The sequence below is a fragment of the Lissotriton vulgaris genome, chromosome 1_1 (assembly GCF_964263255.1).
Source record: "Lissotriton vulgaris chromosome 1_1, aLisVul1.2, whole genome shotgun sequence".
Lineage (NCBI taxonomy): Eukaryota > Metazoa > Chordata > Amphibia > Caudata > Salamandridae > Lissotriton > Lissotriton vulgaris.
In genome coordinates, this window is record NC_141685.1 from 1,088,805,927 (window position 1) to 1,088,829,943 (window position 24,017).

Consider the following 24,017-nt stretch of genomic DNA (forward strand, 5'->3'; position numbering starts at 1 on the left):
CCCCCCACACACAACCCCACACACACCCCCCACACACACCCCCCACACACACCCCACACACACACCCCACACACACCCCCCCCACACCCCCCCCACACCCCCCACACACACATCCCCCACACACACCCCCCACACACACATCCCCCACACACATCCCCCCACACACACACCCCCACACACATCCCCCACACACACACCCCACACACACACCCCACACACACACACACACCCACACACCCCACACACACACCCCACACACACACACCACACACACACACCCCACACACCCCCCCACACACACACCCCCACACACATCCCCCACACACATCCCCCACACACATCCCCCACACACACCCCCCACACACACCCCCCACACACACCCCCCACACACACCCCCCACACACACCCCCCACACACCCCACCCACACATCCCCCACCCACACATCCCCCACCCACACATCCCCCACACACACATCCCCCACACACACATCCCCCACACACACACCCCCACACACACACCCCGCACACCCACATCCCACACACACACCCCACACACACACCCCACACACACACCCCACACACACCCCCACACACACCCACCCACACACACCCCCCACACACCCCCCCACACACACCCCCCACACACCCCCCACACACCCCCCACACACACCCCCCACACACACCCCCCACACACACCCCCCACACACGTCCCCCACACACACGTCCCCCACACACGTCCCCCACACACACATCCCCCACACACACATCCCCCACACACACATCCCCCACCCACACATCCCCCACCCACACATCCCCCACACACACACCCCACACACACACCCCACACACACACACCCCACACACACCCCCCACACACACCCCACACACACCCCCCCACACACACACCCCACACACACCCCCCACACCCCCCCCCACACCCTCCTCCCCCCCACACACACACACACACCCCACACACACACCCCACACACACCCCACACACACACCCCACACCCCCCCCCCCCCCACACACCCCCCCCCACACACCCCCCCCACACACATCCCCCACACACATCCCCCACACACACCCCCCACACACACACCCCCCACGCACACACCCCCCACGCACACACACCCCACACACACCCCCACACCCCCCCCACACACAACCCCCCCACACACACCCCACACACACATTCCCCACACACACATTCCCCACACACACATCCCCCACACACACACACCCCCACCCCCCCACACACACACCCCCACACCCCCCCACACACACCCCACACACACACCCCCCACACACACACAACCACACACACACACAACCCCACACACACACGCACAACCACAACCCCCCACACACGCACAACCCCCCACACACGCACAACCCCCACACACACCCTCCACACACACCCTCCACACATCCCCACAACCTCACAAACACACAACCCCACACACACACAACCCCACACATGACCCCACACACACACGACCCCACACACACACAAATGACCCCACACACAAATGACCCCACACACACATGACCCCACACACACATGACCCCCCACACACACAACCCCACACACAACCCCACACACACAACCCCACACACACAACCCCACACACACAACCCCACACACACAACCCCACACACACACAACCCCACACACACACAACCCCACTGTTAGAAATGGGATCCTGGCTGGCCAAGACTCGCGTCGAGGTCAGTCAGGGATCACCATTCCTAAGGTCAGAGCAAGGGAGTTACACGCCAAGATAACCCCTACTCGCCCTCTAGGTAACGTGGCGCGAGCAGCAAGGCTAAACTTGGAGGCGATATGAGTTAAGTATTTGCGCACGCACCCCAGCAACAACACCCAAGGCCCACCACAAAGGAAACTCCACACAAGGTTATATAAAAAATAGCCTTTGTATTACAATAAACACATTAGATAAAACACACACTTTACATTGTGCCAGAGGCACGGGCAGAATTTACAGGGGATATTTACAAGACAGGGCCACCTGGACCACTGTCAGGAATCAGCACTTTTAGAAGTAACACTTTTAGAAATAGCACTTAGAATATAAATCACTGTAGTACAAAAACAACATACAACCAGTCACTACTGGTACCAGGTGAGCACCACCTATGCAACCCTCACTATCTTAGGAGATTACACTAGGGAACCTGGGCCTCGCTAGTACCACCTGTACTAGCAAGAAGGAAACCACCTAAGTATGCTATACCTGTAGGGGTCTAAGGAAGGAAACACATGATGCATCACAATACATTCAGCGGTGTAAAAGAACCAAGCACATGACGCATAAAAACACATTCAGGAGGTGCAGAAACACCACAATAGCGCAAAAATCACATTAGCCACCACCTGTGGCAGTCCCTAGGCCAACTGGCCTTGTTGGGGCTAGGACGCCCTGTGTCCAAAGTGTCAGGGTCCTAAACGTGGCAGCTGCCCACAAAGTGCTGGGCAGCTGGGTGAAGATGGGGCAACACGATGGAGCCTTGTGGGCTCAAGCACACTGGTGGGCAAAAGGAAATGCCCCCTGGAGCCTCCTCTGGGCTCTAAACACACATGGCACCCAAAGAGCCTCTCTAGGCTCTAAACAAATGTGGGCTGTGAGCCTCTCGCAGGGCTCTAAAACAAAATGGGGTCGCCTGAGCCTCTCTGGGCTCTTAACTCATGATGTGCCCCTCAAGAGCCTCTCGTGGCTCAAAGCAACAATGGCCCTCCCAGAGCCTCTCAGGGCTCTTGCACACAGCAATGGGGGCACTCAGGGTTGAAGAAATGCCCCTTGAAATGTAGGAGCCTCTCTGCTGGAGTCCCCCTCCTGGGGACTCAAAAAGGCAATGACCCCTTCTCTAAAGCTTAGGCACTGTCTTTAGGGCCCAGGTACTGTGTTTGCAAAGTCTGGGTCCTCTGGAACGCTCCTGTGCGCTCCCTACGATTACCGGCAATGGACCCTACCATACCTCACGCATCTGGCGTGAGATGCGCACACCGCAGCCGGTCCAGACAAGGGAAGGGGTACGAGTCGTACTAAGCCTGTGCGACTCGTACCTTCAGGCGGATGGGCCCAAGAACGATCACCAATGCCAGCAGGGTGTGCCAAAAAGTGAGAAGGGTACAACAGGGAGGGGGTGGGCACCGGCGACGCCCCCCTCCTTGGACAGGAACCCCGGCCCCACTCACCGGTCTGTGGAGGCGGCGTCCTCTCTCTGGTCACCCGGTCCCGCTCCTGGGGGCCAGGTACTGCTAAAGGCGGCGGGCGGGGCTCCCTCTCCAAAGCACCGGAGCCCTGCCTGCACCCTCGGACGACCTCCTCTCCTCGGGCTGCGGGGGCGGGACTTCCGGGCAGGCCGCGCAGCGATTGGCCGGCCTGTCAGCTGCTTCCGGGTCACCGTGGGCAGAACGGCGGCCCGCGGGAAGGCTTCACTGCATGAATCTGGTGCAGATGCCGGGTGGCACCGGCTTGGCAATTATCAAGAAATCGAGGTGGGCACTCGATAGGCAGGCAAAGCGCTCCTCAGCGCTAAAAGGCGATTTAAAGCGCTCCCTGCTAGCTAAATTTTTAAAGCGCCTCCTGCGCAAAAGTAGCAAATAAAGCGCTATTAAGCGCTGGGGCCGAAATCGAGCGCTCCCAAGCGCTAGGGGAGAGCTCAGGCCCCCAAAGTCCAGGCAGAGCCCCTCAGCAAGGCAGGGGGGGGCAAGGCTGGGCCCAGAGCCAGCTCACTGGGTCTCCAGGCAGAGAGACACCCCAAGTGGCGGTCCTCTGGCCCAGCAGCAGCAGCCCCTCAGGATCCTGGAAGAGAACAACTTCTGTGGGGACACAGCCCCATTTTTATACAGTACATTCCTTTGTCTGAAGGTGCAGGGTGGGGGCGGAACCAGTCGCAGCTGGTTCTTGAGTACCCTTGATGGCCCAACCACCCCTTTCTTTCACTGGCAGGGCTAGGGACATCAGTCACACCACAGGGGGGCGGAGCCAGCATTGTCTGGGGAAAACCCAGCCTCATTCAGGCCACAGGTACACTCCTCCCCAGCCATCAGCATGCTAATCTCCCACTCACCACCGGGCAGACCCATCCAGCCTTCCTGGAGCCAGGCTCACCAGCCTGCTCCAGCCAATCACACACCAGACACATTTTATATTAATATGCCAACTCCTAGAAGTGGCACTTCTACATATGACACACTCATGCAACACACACCATTGCGAAGCATTCACTCCCACGAGTTCGCACATATCAGATTCGAACCTGTACACCCCACGCATCAGGAACTACCAGGGACACATACATTCCCCATGCATTCCTATGGGAGGGCAGGCCTATCTCATCACATGCACTCAGAGTGCGCACGCACTTTCCACTGGGACACAGTGAAAGTGCGCAGAACCCAAAAATCACCATCACCAGGTCACCATTACAAGCAAAAAGTCTAAGGGTGAACCTGCCCTAAGGGCCAAGTCCAACACCCACACACACATAACCCCACACACACAACCCCACACACACACACAACCCCACACACACACAACCCCCCACACACACACACACACCACACACACACCCCCACACCCCCCACACACACACCCCCCCACACACCCCCCACACACCCCCCACACACCCCCACACCCCCCCCACACCCCCACACCCCCCCACACACACACCCCACACACACACCCCACACACACACCCCACACCCCCCCACACACACACAACCCCACACACACAACCCCACACACACACAACCCCACACACACAACCCCACACACACACAACCCCACACACACACAACCCCACACACACACAACCCCACACACACACAACCCCACACACACACACAACCCCACACACACACACAACCCCACACACACACACAACCCCACACACACACACAACCCCACACACACACACAACCCCACACACACACAACCCCACACACACACAACCCCACACACCACACACACACCACACACACACGACACACACCCCCACACACACCCCACACACACACCCCACACACACATCCCACACATCCCACACACACATCCCCCACACACACATCCCCCACCCACACCCCACACACACACCCCACACACACACCCCACACACACACCCCACACACACCCCACACACTCACCCCACCCCCCCCCCACACACCCCACACACACACACCTCACACACACACCCCACACACACACCCCACACACACACACACACCCCACACACCCCACACACACCCCACACACACACCCCACACACACACACACACCCCACACACACCCCACACACACACCCCACACACACACCCCACACACACACCCCACACACACACCCCACACACACACCCCACACACACACACACACCCCACACACACACCCCACACACACACCCCACACACACACCCCAAACACACACCCCAAACACACACCCCACACACACACACCCCCCACACACACACCCCCCACACACACACCCCCCACACACACCCCCCCCACACACACACCCCCCACACACACACCCCACACACACACCCCACACACACACCCCACACACACACACCCCACACACACACCCACACCCCCCCCCACACACACACACCCCACACACACACCCACACCCCCCCACACACACACCCCACACACACACCCCAAACACACACCCCACACACACCCCACACACACACACCCCACACACACACCCCCCACACACACCCCACACACACCCCACACACACACCCCACACACACACCCCCCACACACACACACCACCCCCCCACACACACATCCCCCGCACACCCCCCACACACATCCCCACACACATCCCCCACACACCCACACACCCCCCACACACCCCCCACACACACCCCCCACCCCCCCCCCCCCCACACACACACCCCACACACACCCCCCACACACAACCCACACACACACACCCCCCACACACACACCCGACACACTCACCCCACACACTCACCCCCCCCCCCACACACACCCCACACACACACACCCCACACACACCCCACACACCCCACACACCCCCCACACACACACCCCACACACCCCCCACACACACACCCCACACACACACCCCACACACACACCCCCCACACACACACCCCACACACACACACCCCCACACACACACCCCACACACACACCCCACACACACCCCACACACACACCCCACACACACACCCCACACCCCCCCCACACCCTCCCCCCCACACACACATCCCCCACACACCCCCCCCACACACATCCCCACACACATCCCCCACACCCCCCCCCACACACATCCCCCACACCCCCCCCCACACACCCCCCACACACACCCCCCACACCCCCCCACACACATCCCCACACACATCCCCCACACCCCCCCCCACACACCCCACACACACACACCACACACCCCACACACACACCCCACACACACACCCCACACACACACCCCACACACACACCCCACACACACACCCCACACACACACCCCACACACACACCCCACACACACACCCCACACACACACCCCACACACACCCCACACACACACCCCACACACACCCCACACACACACCCCACACACACACCCCAACACCCCACACACACACCCCACACACACACCCCACACACACACCCCACACACACACCCCACACACACACCCCACACACACACCCCACACACACACCCCACACACACACCCCACACACACACCCCACACACACACACCCCACACACACCACACACACACCCCACACACACACCCCACACACACACCCCACACACACACCCCACACACACCCCACACACCCCACACACCCCGCACACCCACATCCCACCCACACATCCCCCACACACACATCCCCCACACACACATCCCCCACACACACACCCCCCACACACACCCACACCCCACACACACCCACACCCCACACACACACCCCACACACACACCCCACACACACCCCACACACCCCACACACCCCGCACACCCACATCCCACCCACACATCCCCCACACACACATCCCCCACACACACATCCCCCACACACACACCCCCCACACACACCCACACCCCACACACACCCACACCCCACACACACACCCCACACACACACCCCACACACACACCCCACACACACACCCCCACACACACCCCCTACACACACATTCCCCACACACACATCCCCCACACACACATCCCCCACACACACATCCCCCACACACACATCACCCACACACACACCCCCACCCCCACACCCCCCCCACACCCCCCCCACACACACCCCCCACACACACACCCCCCACACACACACCCCCCACACACACACCCCCCACACACACACAACCACACACACACACAACCCCACACACACGTGCACAACCACAACCCCCACACACGCACAACCCCCCACACACGCACAACCCCCCACACACGCACAACCCCCCACACACGCACAACCCCCACACACACCCTCCACACACCCCCACACCCCCAACCTCACAAACAAACAACCCCACACACACACAACCCCACACATGACCCCACACACACATGACCCCACACACGACCCCACACACACACGACCCCACACACGACCCCACACACACACGACCCCACACACACACGACCCCACACACACACGACCCCACACACACACGACCCCACACACACGACCCCACACACACACGACCCCACACACACACGACCCCACACACACGACCCCACACACACACGACCCCACACACACACGACCCCACACACACACACGACCCCACACACACACGACCCCACACACACACGACCCCACACACACACGACCCCACACACACACGACCCCACACACACACGACCCCACACACACACGACCCCACACACACACGACCCCACACACACACGACCCCACACACACACGACCCCACACACACACGACCCCACACACACACGACCCCACACACACACGACCCCACACACACACGACCCCACACACACACGACCCCACACACACACGACCCCACACACACACGACCCCACACACACACGACCCCACACACACACGACCCCACACACACACGACCCCACACACACACGACCCCACACACACACGACCCCACACACACACGACCCCACACACACGACCCCACACACACACAACCCCACACACACACAACCCCACACACACAACCCCACACACACGCAACCCCACACACACGCAACCCCACACACACGCAACCCCACACACACAACCCCACACACACACAACCCCACACACACAACCCCACACACACACACACCCCCCACACACACACACACACCACACCCCACACACACACCCCACACACACACCCCACACACCCCACACGCGCCCACACGCGCCCACACGCGCCCACACACACCCACACACACCCACACACCCACGCCCACACCCCCCCCCACCCCCCCACATCCCCCCCACCCCCCCCCCCCCCCACACACACCCTCGACACACACCACAAACACCCCCCCCCCCCCCCCCCCACACACACACACCACACACACACCCCACACACACACCCCACACACACACCCCACACACACACCCCACACACACACCCCACACACACACCCCACACACACCCCACACACACATCCCCCACACACATCCCCCACACACATCCCCCACACACATCCCCCACACACATCCCCCACACACACCCCACACACACATCCCCCCCACACACACCCCCCCCACACACACCCCCCACACACACATCCCCCACACACACATCCCCCACACACACATCCCCCACACACACCCCCACACACACCCCCACACCCCCCCACACACACACCCCACACACACACACCCCACACACACACACACCACACACACACACCCCACACCCCCCCCACACCCCCCTCACCCCCCCACACACACACACCCCACACACACACCCCCCAACCCCCCCACACACACACACCCCACACACACACCCCCCACACACACCTTCCCCACACACAAATCCCCCACACACACCCCCCCACCCCCACCCCCCCACACACCCCCCCCGCACACCCCCCCCACACACACCCCCCACACACACCCCACACACACCCCCACACACACACCCCACACACACACCCCACACACACCCCACACACACACCCCACACACACACCCCACACACACACACAACCACACACACACAACCACACACACACACAACCCCACACACACGTGCACAACCACAACCCCCACACACGCACAACCCCCCACACACGCACAACCCCCACACACACCCTCCACACACACCCGCCACACACCCCCACACCCCCAACCTCACAAACACACAACCCCACACACACACAACCCCACACATGACCCCACACACACATGACCCCACACACGACCCCACACACACACGACCCCACACACGACCCCACACACACACGACCCCACACACACACGACCCCACACACACACGACCCCACACACACGACCCCACACACACGACCCCACACACACACGACCCCACACACACGACCCCACACACACACGACCCCACACACACACGACCCCACACACACACACGACCCCACACACACACGACCCCACACACACACGACCCCACACACACAACCCCACACACACACGACCCCACACACACACACGACCCCACACACACGACCCCACACACACACGACCCCACACACACACGACCCCACACACACACGACCCCACACACACACGACCCCACACACACACGACCCCACACACACACGACCCCACACACACACGACCCCACACACACGACCCCACACACACACGACCCCACACACACGACCCCACACACACGACCCCACACACACACGACCCCACACACGACCCCACACACGACCCCACACACACGACCCCACACACACGACCCCACACACACGACCCCACACACACACGACCCCACACACACACGACCCCACACACACACGACCCCACACACACACGACCCCACACACACGACCCCACACACACACGACCCCACACACACACGACCCCACACACACACGACCCCACACACACACGACCCCACACACACAACCCCACACACACACAACCCCACACACACACAACCCCACACACACACAACCCCACACACACACAACCCCACACACACAACCCCACACACACGCAACCCCACACACACGCAACCCCACACACACAACCCCACACACACACAACCCCACACACACAACCCCACACACACACACACCCCCCACACACACACACACACCACACCCCACACACACACCCCACACACACACCCCACACACACACCCACCCACACGCGCCCACACGCGCCCACACGCGCCCACACACACCCACACACACCCACACACCCACGCCCACACCCCCCCCACCCCCCCACATCCCCCCCACCCCCCCCCCCCCACACACACCCTCGACACACACCACAAACACCACACACACCCCCCCCCACACACACACACACCACACACACACCCCACACACACACCCCACACACACACCCCACACACACACCCCACACACACCCCACACACACATCCCCCACACACATCCCCCACACACATCCCCCACACACATCCCCCACACACATCCCCCACACACATCCCCCACACACATCCCCCACACACATCCCCCACACACACCCCACACACACCCCACACACACATCCCCCCACACACACATCCCCCACACACACATCCCCCACACACACATCCCCCACACACATCCCCCACACACACATCCCCCACACACACCCCCACACACACCCCCACACCCCCCCACACACACACCCCACACACACACACCCCACACCCCCCCACACCCCCCCCACCCCCCCACACACACACCCCCCACACACACACCCCCCACACACACCTTCCCCACACACAAATCCCCCACACACACCCCCCCACCCCCACACCCCCACACACCCCCCCCGCACCCCCCCCCCCACACACACCCCCCACACACACCCCACACACACCCCCCACACACACCCCACACACCCCCCCCACACACACACAACCAGACACACACACAACCACACACACAACCACACACACACACAACCCCCCCCACACACACACACACGCACAACCACAACCCCCCACACACGCACAACCTCCCACACACGCACAACCCCCACACCCCCACACCCCCAACCTCACAAACACACAACCCCACACACACACAACCCCACACATGACCCCACACACACACGACCCCACACACACAAATGACCCCACACACACAAATGACCCCACACACACAAATGACCCCACACACACAAATGACCCCACACACACAAATGACCCCACACACACACAAATGACCCCACACACACACAACCCCACACACACAACCCCGCACACATACACACACACACACACACAACCCCACACACACACACAACCCCACACACACACACAACCCCACACACACACAACCCCCACACACACACAACCCCCCCCCACACACACAACCCCACACACCCAACACACACACACAACCCCACACACACCCAACACACACACACCCAACACACACACACCCAACACACACACACACCCAACACACACACCCCACACACACACACACCCCACACACACACACACACCCCACACACACACACCCCACACACACCCACCCCACACACACCCACCCCACACACACCCCACACACACACACACCCCACACACACACCCCACACACACACACCCCACACACACCCCACACACACACCCCCCCCACACACACACCCCCCACACGCACCCACACACACCCACACGCCCACACACGCCCACACACACCCACACACACACACCCACACACACACACCCACACGCCCACACCCCCCCCCCCCCCCCACACCCACACCCCCCACACACACACCCTCCACACACCCCCCCACGCCCCCCCCCCCCACACACACACACACCCCACACAATCTCACACACACACACCCACACACACACAACCACACACCAGGATAGCAAAGCATAGCATAGCGAAACAAAACATAACATAGCATAGCATACCAAAACAGCACAGCATAACAAAACATAGCATAAGATAGCATAACAAAACCTAGCATAACAAAGCATAGCTTAACCCCTTGCGTGCGGGGCGTATTCCCCGCCTGTGCTGACTCCGCCTTGTGCGGGCGTAGTCATGACGGAACGGTTCCGTCATCAGCACAGCTCAACCAATGCTGATGACGGAACCGTTCTGTCATCAGCATGGAAGGGGTTAACAAAACACAACAAAACATAGAATAACAAAACATAGCATAGAATAACAAAGCATAGCAAAACGCAACAAAGCCGAGCATAGCATAAAATCTCAACAAAACAGCATAACAAAACATAGCATGGCATATCATAGCAAAACATAGCATAGCATATCACAAAAAAACAGAGCATAGGCCAGCACATCAAAACATAGCATAGCATAACAAAACACAACAAACCATAGCATAACAAAACAAAACCTAGCTAAACAAAGCATAACATGGCATATCATAACAAAACACAACAAAACATTGCATAGTACAACAAAACATAGCATAGTACAACAAAATATAGCATAGCAAAGCATAGCATAACAAAACATAGCATAGCAAAACAAAACTTAGCATAACAAAACAAAGCATAGCATGGCATGTCATAACAAAACACAAAGCATTGCATAACAAAACAGCATAGCATAACAAAACATAGCACAGCATAGCATAACAAAACATAGCATAGCATAACAAAGCATAGCATAACAAAACATAGCATAGCATAACAAAACCTAGCATAGCATAACAAAACATAGCATAGCATAACAAAGCATAGCATAACAAAACATAGCATAGCATAACAAAACCTAGCATAGCATAACAAAACATAGCATAGCATAACAAAACACAACGAAACATAGCAAAACAAAACCTAATGTAGCATAACAAAACATAGCACAGCATAGCATAACAAAATAAAGAAAGGCATAGCATAACAAAACCAAGCATAGCAAAACAAAACACAACGAAACATAGCATAACAAAACCTAGCATACCATAACAAAACACAACGAAACATAGCAAAACAAAATATAGCATAGCATAACCAAGCAGAGCTTAACAAAACATAGCATAACCTAATACACAGCATAGTATAACAAAACATAAAGCATAGCATAACAAAACACAACAATACATAGCATAGCAACACATAGAATAACAAAACATAGCATAGCATAACAAAACACAACGAAACATAGCAAAACAAAACCTAACGTAGCATAACAAAACATAGCACAGCATAGCATAACAAAATAAAGAAAAGCATAGCATAACAAAACCAAGCATAGCAAAACAAAACACAACGAAACATAGCATAACAAAACCTAGCATACCATAACAAAACACAACGAAACATAGCAAAACAAAATATAGCATAGCATAACAAAGCACAGCATAACAAAACATAGCATAACCTAATACATAGCATAGCAAAACAAAACATAGCAAAGCATAACAAAATAAAGCAAAGCCTAGCATAACACAACAAAGCATAACAAAACAAAGCTATCAAAACACAACGAAACATAGCATAACAAAACCTAGCATAGCATAACAAAACACAACGAAACATAGCAAAACAAAATATAGCATAGCATAAAAAAGAGCATAACATAATGCATAGCATAACAAAACATAAAGCATAGCAAAACAAGCATAACAAAACATAGCACAGCATAGCAAAATATAGCATAACAAAGCATAGCATAGCAAAACGCAACAAAGCATAGCATAAAACACAAAAAACACAGCATAGCATAACAAAACACAACACAACACAACATAGCATAGCATAACAAAACATAGCATAGCATAACATAACATAGCATAACAAAATATAGCATTCCATAAAACATAGCATAGCAAAACACAACAAAACATAGCATAGCATATCAAAACACAGCATAGCATAACAAAACATAGCATAACACAACAAAGCATTGCATAACGAAGCCGAGGGCATCGGTGGTGAAAACCATATGTGGCGACCACCGTCAAGTGGTCAAATTAATTCAACATAAAATTAATTTCCCAAGACGATATTTCTTTAATGGCGGTTTATTTAGCCCTAACCCTTGTGGTAGACTGAGACAGCACCTTTCGCCTGGAGGAATACATCGTAGAGTTCATGCAGTGGCTTTTACTACAGCTGAAAGTACTAGGAAATTGAGACTTCATGGTTCCCTGAAGAACATAGTCTCCCAAAAGGGTACTTGTTGTACCCTGTACATAGAGACACTGGTAGCCATGTAGTATTATTCAAGTCTTCTTTATTGGTTCCATGTCAAGGTAGCATCAATCTCTGTCCAGCCAGCTCTAGTCGGGTACTAGCCATGTACCAGCCATACCAGGAGCAGCCTGCCTAGCTGCTCGGACCATATCTGTCACCACTCATCCACACAGGCACCCAGGCATTCCATTAATCAGAGTCACACCAACTTTCCGTTACCATCTCTCACTCTGGCTGAGCAGCTAGGAGGACCTAGGCTGATTACATGTAAATGTAATCCTGAGGATATAATAGTACTCTTCAGAGTGTACCACAGCTACGTTTTCTGTGGGTTTCGACAAGTCAGAGGGTGCTACTCTGTTGTAATAGGAGACATTCTGGACTATTCCTTTAAAGTCTTTCTTCCCCCTTTCTCTGTGGCTCTCCTTTGAAGGATTTCTTCTCTCTTTGGTCCTCAACTGTAGTACAATTTACTTTGCTCCTTCATTTTATTTCTGCCCTGCTGCTATTTTCTTTCTTTTTTAGCTTGCCCGAGTGATAAGCCGGCTAGCTGAATTTGCAGAGAAGTATGCGGAGCTGCCCACCTTAGGCTTCACCCATTACCAGTAAGTGTGATGAAATTGCAGAGATTTTAATGCTTGATCATAGGTTTGATGGTCAGAGCTGAAAGATTGAAAGCTAAAAGATGGTTAGAGCTGAAAGATTATTAGAGCGTTGTCTGGATTTCTATTACCATCTTTGGTTTTCTCCTGTGTCGACCATGTCCTCTGTAGTAGGAATTGTTCCTTGTGTATATCGATGTTGGTATTTCTTCTGATCCATCCTGAAATGTAGTGCTGTCTTCTGATGTGGATTTTGTGTGGTGTTGTGCCACTAAGGTATGTTCTGTTTGTTCTTGAGTGTGTTCAGCGCTCCAGAATAGGGTAACAGTGCTGTGTTTGTATCTAATGTTTATGCCAGGTCTGATCTGTGCTATGCATGTTTAGTTTTGCAGTGCATTAGCTTCTCTCATCATAATGGGACTGTAATTCTTTTTGTGTTTACGTTTGACTGTATTCAAGTGGGAATGAGTTTTAGTCATTCCAGGCAACCAGGGTGCATACATTGGTTGCCTTGCTTTATGTGTTATCTGTGCCATAGTGGTGGTATTTACGCCTGATCTGTTACTGACACTTGATTCCGAAGACTAGTCAAGCCAACCTCAGCGAGCTTGTGTATTAGCGTGTGGAGTGCTGCGAGCCATCATCTCCTTTATTGGCAGGCCTACTTGTGTCAAATTTATCAAATATGTTTAAAAGTTGTGAATAGCAATGCTTTTCCAACAACTTAAAATAACACGAAAAGCAAAAAACAACGAGCATTGGCAAAACAAATAGGTCCGCTTTGGATGGAAACTTTTAGCTTTGCCAAAGTTTGTGACAGTTTTTTGTAAAACTGTACAAGGGGTTTAACTTTTATATGTAAGTGCACATTGTACAGTACCAGAGTGCCATCACTCCGACATAAGTTAGGGCTAATGTGGTTTGCCTTGTGGCCCATGCTGCATGATGTGGTGAGAGAAACAAAAATGTGAATGATACACTGACCGACCACTGAATGCAGAGAGCTGGCTGAAAACCCTGGTAAGGAAGTATTATTTTTGTTAATTTAAAATGAAAAGGCTGTGGCTAACACTTGACTTATAAATGAGAAGATACATAATCTATTAAAACAAAGACTCATTTACTTCTGCCACAGAATCTATTAAAGCAAACTCATTTACTTCTGCCACAGAAGATTAGAAATACAGTAAAATTCCCAAATGCTCATCTTGAGTGACTAGCTTTTCAACAATTCTAAAATAGTAATCAAAACCCTCTTGTTAATGTAAATAAACTGTCGATTAGATCAGTATGAGAAATTACAAAAAATCACAGCCAAAATAAAAAAGGTTTTTATAAATATTCAAGAAAAGATTCAAACTAATTAAAGCTAGAAAATCCAAACTCTGATAAACAAACAGATTACATTCAGAATATACTTGAATTCGAACATTTCAATGTTGAATACTTATGCTATCCGAAAAAATAATTTAAATCCATGTTCTTTCCCCAAACCTAGTTTTTCTTTCTGGATAATTCAATTTTGTCATATACAGCCTTTTATTACTAAATTGTATACATTTGTTTTACTGTGAAACTGAGGTGTTGTAACACTCGAACAATTAAAAAAAAAAAATCCTGGATTTTCCCACTGTTAAGCACAGCCCACGATCCGGTTGTTACAGGCAGCGAAAGGACCATCTCAAGCGTAACTGAAATCCTGGAGCCGATTGCTGTTTCCACTTAATGATTATAGTTAGAACGGTCACTTGGAAACCGATTAGTTTGCCAAAATAGATCCATTTCCAAAAACCATAACCCATGGCAATATAGCATGTTGTTTGGGCTGTTGATCCCAAGTTTCAGATGCCTATTCAGGTCCTCTCTGTAAATGAAGCTGTATTCCAATGACACATAATAAGATCATTTTTTTAAATTTAGACAAGTGCTAAACCTCAACTCTGTAGAGCTCTCATTAACACAAAGAAACCAGACTAATCTGCTGATTGTCCACGCAAGGATGATGAAATTCTCAAAATTACTTGACTCTTCTAACGAATCATTCTTTATGGCAGGGGTTGTGATGCTGTTATTGCACTTAAAAAAAAAATGAAACACTTTCTGTCAGTTGCCAGAGTAAACTCAGCTCCCCTCCCTCATTGTGCAATACATGGTATGTGGTGGTGTTGGTAGGATACTGTTGGTCCTGGTGGGCTACAGTTGGGCCAAGATTTGGTGCATGTGGACTGCTGTTGGCCTCAGTGGCCTGCATGTGGTGTGGGTGCTCTGAACAAATGTAATGTATTCTCTTTTCTGTTGCGTGTGTTAGTGAATAGCTGCCATGCTTTGTGCTTTTTTGCTCAGCTGGAATTATTGTGCTTTGCAGCCTCTTCATGTCTACATTGTTACTGGCACATGTTTGGTTTGTCAGTACATGATGTGAGATGGTAAGATTTGCTGCATGAATATTTGTTCTGAATAAAAAAAAACACGTTCAGGCCATTGTCGGGCTGGTCCAGCTCATTCTGGTGCTGGCCTGCTGCTTTACATGACTGTCGAAGGCTTACTACATTTTTCCTCTTTCTTCAGGCCGGCTCAGCTCACCACAGTAGGGAAACGCTGCTGTCTCTGGATACAAGACCTATGCATGGACCTGGGAAACTTAGAAAGGATGCGGAATGAGTTGCGATTCAGAGGGGTAAAGGGCACCACAGGTACACAGGCCAGCTTCCTTCAGCTCTTCGAGGGTGACCATGACAAGGTAACGGATTCCCCTCTGCCTCTTTGAGAATGGTGTGGGTGTTTGGTGCTCTTGTATAGTAAATTCATACAAACCATCTTGTGCTTATGATTATGTTCCTTTAGAGTTTGGAGGAAATTTAGCTTCTGTCTTCTGGAGCCTTCCCAAATCCTCACTCCTTATAGAGAATGTAAAACTTTGATAGCTTTTCAGATAGCCAGTCATGACATACCAGTAGTGAAGTTAACCCCACAACATGGTTGAAATCCTATACCTGATAAGAGACTTCTAGCTGCAGATTCCTTAACTTTGCATTTACCAGGTGTCGGACTGGATCCAGAAGATTTTTCATGAGCACACCTGCGTGCTGGTAGGTGGCCTCTTTCAGCTCTGTGTGCGTCGTCCGCGCTGAAAGTGACGTCCGCAGCACTTACATAGACGCCATCTTGGTACGCTGACATCAGTTATTTTCTTCACGCGCCAGCCAGTGCTGATACAAAGAACACCTACCCCTTCAGTCACTGTTTGACTGGAATTTTTTTACTTCTTGTCAACTCTTTCTGAGATTGTTTCCTCTTGGTGCGGCTGGGATGTCTTCCAGGACAGACAGCTTCAGCCCTGTGGAGGCTGTTATCAACCGATGTCGGTGACAGATCCGCATAGTGTATTCCTGTGGTGTCTTGTGCGCGATCACGAACCATAGTCATGTTCCGACTTCTGCGCTTTGAATCCTAAGGCCAAGTTCGTCGCTGCAACACTCTAGGTCCCGGTCAAGGGGATCCTCGTCCCACTCCAAATTCTCTTGACATTCGGATAAATCTTGAAACAAGATTTCTTCGACTTCCCCTAGTCAATCAGCTGACGAGATGAGGGAGCGTAGTCATTAAAGGCTGCGATAGAGTCTGGGCCAATTCCGTGCCTCCCTGAGTTTCTGGGAGCCGAGTACCCCCGCCCAACTAAGAGTTTTATGAGGCCAAGCACCTCATATTTCAGCAGTCCGGCCCACTGGCGTGCCTTCGGGCACCGCGCGGTTGGAAGGGAGCCTCTCTGGTTGCACGCTGGCCACTTCGACCCCAACTCCAGTTAGGCCCCAAGAATCTGTTCCTGGACTGGTGCCGGTCGGACCATCTCGACCTTCTCAGATGCCGGTCCAGATGCGATGCTCCTCTAGCCCACCGGTGGTGCTATCCCCATTCCTATACCTGAAATGAGGCCAGAGGGGTGTTACCTAGCGCTGACAGGAGTGTAGGTGTTCACGGGCAACACCTCTGCCATGTGGTACTGCAGCAAACAGGGTGGGGTCTGGTCATGAACCCTTTCTCAAGAGCCTCTGGACATGGCTGGAACAGCAGGGCTTATCCCGGATGGTTAAATATATAGCCGGCTCTCTGACCGCCAGAGTGGACTAATTCAACAATCCATGCCTAGCGGATCACAAGTTGCATCTCCACCCGGAGGTGGCGCAAGGTCTCTTTTAACAATGGGGAGAGCCTTGGTTAGATCTATTTGCCTCTGCCAAGAATGTGCAATGTTAGCAGTTTTGGATTTTTCAATGCGGCTCTCACTCGGAAATGCTATTTGAGTAGACCACAAGACTCCTATACGCCTTTACACTCATACCACTCCTGCCCAATGTTCTCAAGAAGATCAAGATCGAAAAGGACCAAGCCATCCTTATGACTTCGGATTAGGCACAGAGTCTGGTATCCTGAGCCACAGAGAATGGCTTTGATCCTCTGATTAGTCTGCCCCTTCAGGAGAATCTTCTGTCGAAGCAGCAGGGGAGGGTCCTCCACCTGAACCTGTCAAGTGTCCGCCTTCTTGCTTAGAGATTTAGTGGCACCAGTTGACAGCTTTCAACCTTCCTCTTGAAGTCTGTAATGTCATCTCAGCAGCCAGGAGTCCCTACCCCAAGATAATATACGCCTGCCATTGGAGAACATTTGTGGCATGGTGTGCAGAAAAAGCCAGTGATCCCCCTTTCTGCCCTTTTTTCTGAAGTGTTACTCTTTATTCTTTCCCTTGCCAGGGCTCTGCTCTGGGCACTCTTAAGGGATATCTGTCTGCTCTTTTTGCCTTTTTGTTGCTGCCTGAACAACCCTCTGTTCAAATCCCCTTTTATAGATAGGTTTCTAAAAAGTCTTGTTCATCTCTTCGTCTTTCACCATTTATCATGCCTCAGTGGAATCTGGTGTTAACTTTCTTGATGTGTGCTCCTTTTGAGCCTCTTCATAACTGTCCCCTCAAGCCTGTGACAATTAAAACCACCTTTTTGGTGGCTGTTACATCTGCCAATAGAGTAAGCGAGGTGCAGGCCTCGTTGCATAATCTACCTTACTTATCAGTCTATCCTGACAAACTGGTGCTTCGCATAGGGGCGTCCTTACTACCTAAAATAGTTACCCCATTCCCCGTAGGCTAATCCATCACTCTGTCTACTTTTTTTTTTGTTGAAAACCTTTATTTATCAAATGCACAATACACAGCGTCTGCCTACATCCCATTCGGGCCGGCCTCTATGACAAAGCAAAATATCCACAACATTACACTGCGGAGAAGGCCGTATATCGCTCCATTACGGTGTAGTGGCATAAAACATCATATAAATGATACTGAAGGTTCAATTTGTAATTTTGTCGAAGTCAAACAAACAACAAAAACAAATACATGGTAAAGCAATGGCAAGTTCACGGGAGGGGAGGAAAAGCGGGAAATCAGTATACAAGAATGGAAGTAGATCTACTAGGGGAGGGAAACAATGAAGGGAGTGTTAAGAATGGACGCTGATTAAGGGAACGTCAATCATGGGGAGGAGGGAATAGTGTCAGTGTAATCAAGTGGCGGGGTACAAATGTCACCACGGTATTCGTTCCATTGCGCCCATATTCTACCCCATTTCCTAGGACGACCCCATGCCTCATAAACAGTCTTCTCCCGAAACATGCACCAATCCATGTTATCTTTCCAGTTATAAGTCCAGGCGGTCTGTGGGAGCCCCAGAGCTGCGCTATGTCCCTCTTGGCAACCATGTTGCCCAGGGTGATCCAAAAGGTCTGAGCGGCCGTACAATCTGTAGGCTCCCATACATTAAGCAGGCAGCGCCTCGCCTCAGGAAGGAGGGGGACCCCAGTAATACGCCCCATCACATCATGGATCCTAGACCAGAAAGCAGAAATAACCGGGCATTCCCATAAAATATGAAGAAAAGTACCATTCATACCACAGCCACGTCTACACAATCCATCAGTTGCGAGCCCCATTCGTACCAGACGTATACCAGTCACATAGACTCGATGGAGGATCTTCAATTGCACAAAACGGAGCCGAGCCGGAATAGCCACCTCCTTAGAGGAGGAAATCGCCATTTGCCAGTCTTAGTCATCCAATTCGAGACCATCTGCTACCCAGGAGGCCCGAAGCTTCACCAGAAGATCAGCCCTAGTGTTAATGAGTTTTTTATAAATTAAGGAAATCGTACAATCCGGGACATGGCCGTCAAGAATACGATCTTCCAGCGGGGACAACTGGGGGATTTCCGTCCCGGGGGGAAAAGCAGAAAGCAGGGCGTGTCGCACCTGAAGGTAGCGAAAATACTCCTTGTCATCCAGTTGATACTCTACCTTCAGGGCCTCAAAGGATTTTACTGTTCCTCTGGCCCAAAGATCCTCCACCTTGCTGATACCAATCATATCCCATCTATCAAACCCTTTCGTTCACCACAGGTTACCCAGCCGTTCAGAATCATACAGCGGGGTCATGCGCGTCAATCTATCGCCCCATCCTGTAGCCACAGTCGCATCCTTCCAGGCACGTACGGCACACTTCGTGGGACCAGTTAAGAGCCGGAGTGGTGACTTCGAATATAAGGCTCTATTGAAGTTGCCGCCCGGCAACAGGAGTTTATCCATAGCGAAAGTGGGAGCGGGTCCTGGAGAGTACGTCACATGGTTAATTGCACTTAAGTGTGAGGCCCAGTAATAACGTCTAATGTCAGGCAGAGCAATACCGCCATCGTACCAGGGGAGCGTGAGTTTTGATAGGGAGATACGGGCTCGTCCGTCCCATAGCAACTGCCTCTGAAGGCCTTCAACCTCACGGAAATAGCGAGCGGGAACAGGATCGAAAAAGTTCTGTAAGGCATATAGAAACCGGGGGAGGGACATCATTTTAAAAAGTGCCGCTCGTCCCAATGGAGACAAGGGCAAATCACGCCACCTTCGTACATCCTGCTTGAGGCGACGAAGAGGAGCGTAAAGATTACGATCATACTGCACTGAGGAGTCCATGGAAACGAAAATTCCCAAATATTTAAAGCCATCCTCTGCCACCTGGATCGGGAACCTACGAGGTAGCGGAGGCAAAACCCCCGCTATAACATAGACACACGACTTGGTCCAGTTAATAACAAGCCCGGAGTTCTTACCAAAGGAGGTGAGCACATCGAAGAGCACGTTCAGAGACTTCTGAGGCGAGGTGAAATAGAGAAGGATATCGTCAGCGTAGAGTGATACGCGATCTTCCAGATCCGGTGTCCACCGGATCCCTTTAATCGAGGGCTCCCAGCGAAGCCACGCTGCAAGGGGTTCCAATGCCAATGCGAAGAGAAGTGGGGAGAGTGGGCATCCCTGGCGGGTGCCACGTCCCAATAGAAATGAATCGGAGCCTCTGCCGTTCACCACGACCTGGGCTAACGGCTGTTCATAAAGGAGTCTCACCCATGCAATAAAGCTAGAACCAAAACCAAACTTGGAAAGGGCCGCCCACAAATATGGCCACTCAATGGTGTCGAAGGCCATTGTAGCATCCAGGGAGGCCACTACTGCAGGTTCAGTGAGAGCCTCAACTCTCGCGAGAACGTTATGGAGTCTACGGAGATTAAGGGCTGTGTTTCGATGGGGAATGAAACCGGACTGATCCGGATGGATCAAGTCGCAGATTACAGACAATAGACGATTAGCCAAGACTTTGGCCAGGATTTTAGGCTCGGCATTGAGCAACGAGATGGGGCGATAAGAGGTGCATCGGTCACGAGGCTTGCCATCCTTATAGATGACCACTATGGTAGCCAAGCGCTGTTCGGATGGAAGGACGCCCGCCTCGAATGCATCAAGAAACATAGTGCGCAAATGGGCAGCCATTTTGTCCGGTCGGAGTTTATAGAGCTCGATAGGCAGACCATTGGGCCCCATCGCTTTGCCCGATCGCAAGGACCTAATAGCAAGAGCGATCTCGTCCACTGTGATAGGAGCCTCCAAAGCTAATCTAGCCTCCTCCGAGACACAAGCTAGTGCAATGTCGCGCAAAAGTAAACAGGAGTCAGCCTCATCACGGTCACTCACTGAACTGTATACCGTTCGGAAATGATCCACAAAGCATTCAACGATCTCCCCCGGATCAGTCACAGAGTCACCATTCTCACGGGTGATAACGGGCACCACACGATTCAGTCTCTCAGCCTTGTCCAGCCATGCCAGGAGTTTACTAGCCTTGTCACCCACATCGTAAAGACGGCCTAGCTGATTCATACGCATCACTTTAGCAGCATCAGTCACCAGGGCTCTATAATCTGCCTGCTTCAGTTCTAAGGAGTGTAAAAGTGCAGGCGTATCATCGCCACCCAACCCACCTTCGAGCGTAGTTATTTCAGCCTCAAGGGCCGACACAGCCTCCCTCCTAGCCTTCCTATCAGCTGCAATAAGGGACAACGCGGAACCCCGTATAACGGTTTTAAAGGCCTCCCACAAGGTCGTAGGGGAAGCGACCGAACCCACATTCTCATCAAAATAACAATCGATCGCCTTAACCAAATTCGAGCGAAGCTGAGGATTCCTAAAGTGCCAGGGGGGAACAGGAGGGACTCTGCTTCCGGAAAAGCCTCCCACCGAAACCTCGAGTAACAAGGGGGAATGGTCAGAGATACCCCTAGGGAGATGCCGGATTTCACACACTAAGGAGGAGTTAGCAGTTAGCATAAAAAAATAATCAATCCTTGAAAGGCTGCCATGAGCACCAGAGTGAAAAGTGTACTGAATTTGCGAGGGGTGCAACATCCGTCAAACATCCACCAACCCGAAGGTTTCAGTCAAGTCAGTCAGCCACATCTGGGACATAGGCAGAACTCTAGGGGGCAGCCTGTCACACGACATTACCGAATTGAAATCCCCACCTATGATCAGGAGACCATCTGGAAGCCCTAGAAGAGTCCTACCAAGGTCAGCATAAGTGGTAGCCTGCAGTCCCGGGGGAACATAAACAGCAACAATTACAATCAGCTTCCCCTCCCATCTCCCCGAGACAGCAGCATATCGACCCCGATCATCGAGGGTGACATCATCTATTTCAAG

General features: G+C 52.9%; 1 protein-coding gene across 1 annotated transcript in view; it reads left to right on the forward strand.

The window, feature by feature from the left end:
- The window catches only part of ADSL (adenylosuccinate lyase), an 84,217-nt gene that overhangs the window by 15,577 nt on the left and 44,623 nt on the right, over positions 1–24,017 (forward strand). Inside the window, exons 2-3 of the mRNA XM_086928367.1 lie at positions 14,878–14,957; positions 17,523–17,694. Coding sequence (XP_086784493.1) covers positions 14,878–14,957; positions 17,523–17,694 — 252 coding nt within the window. The remainder of the gene's footprint in view (positions 1–14,877; positions 14,958–17,522; positions 17,695–24,017) is intronic.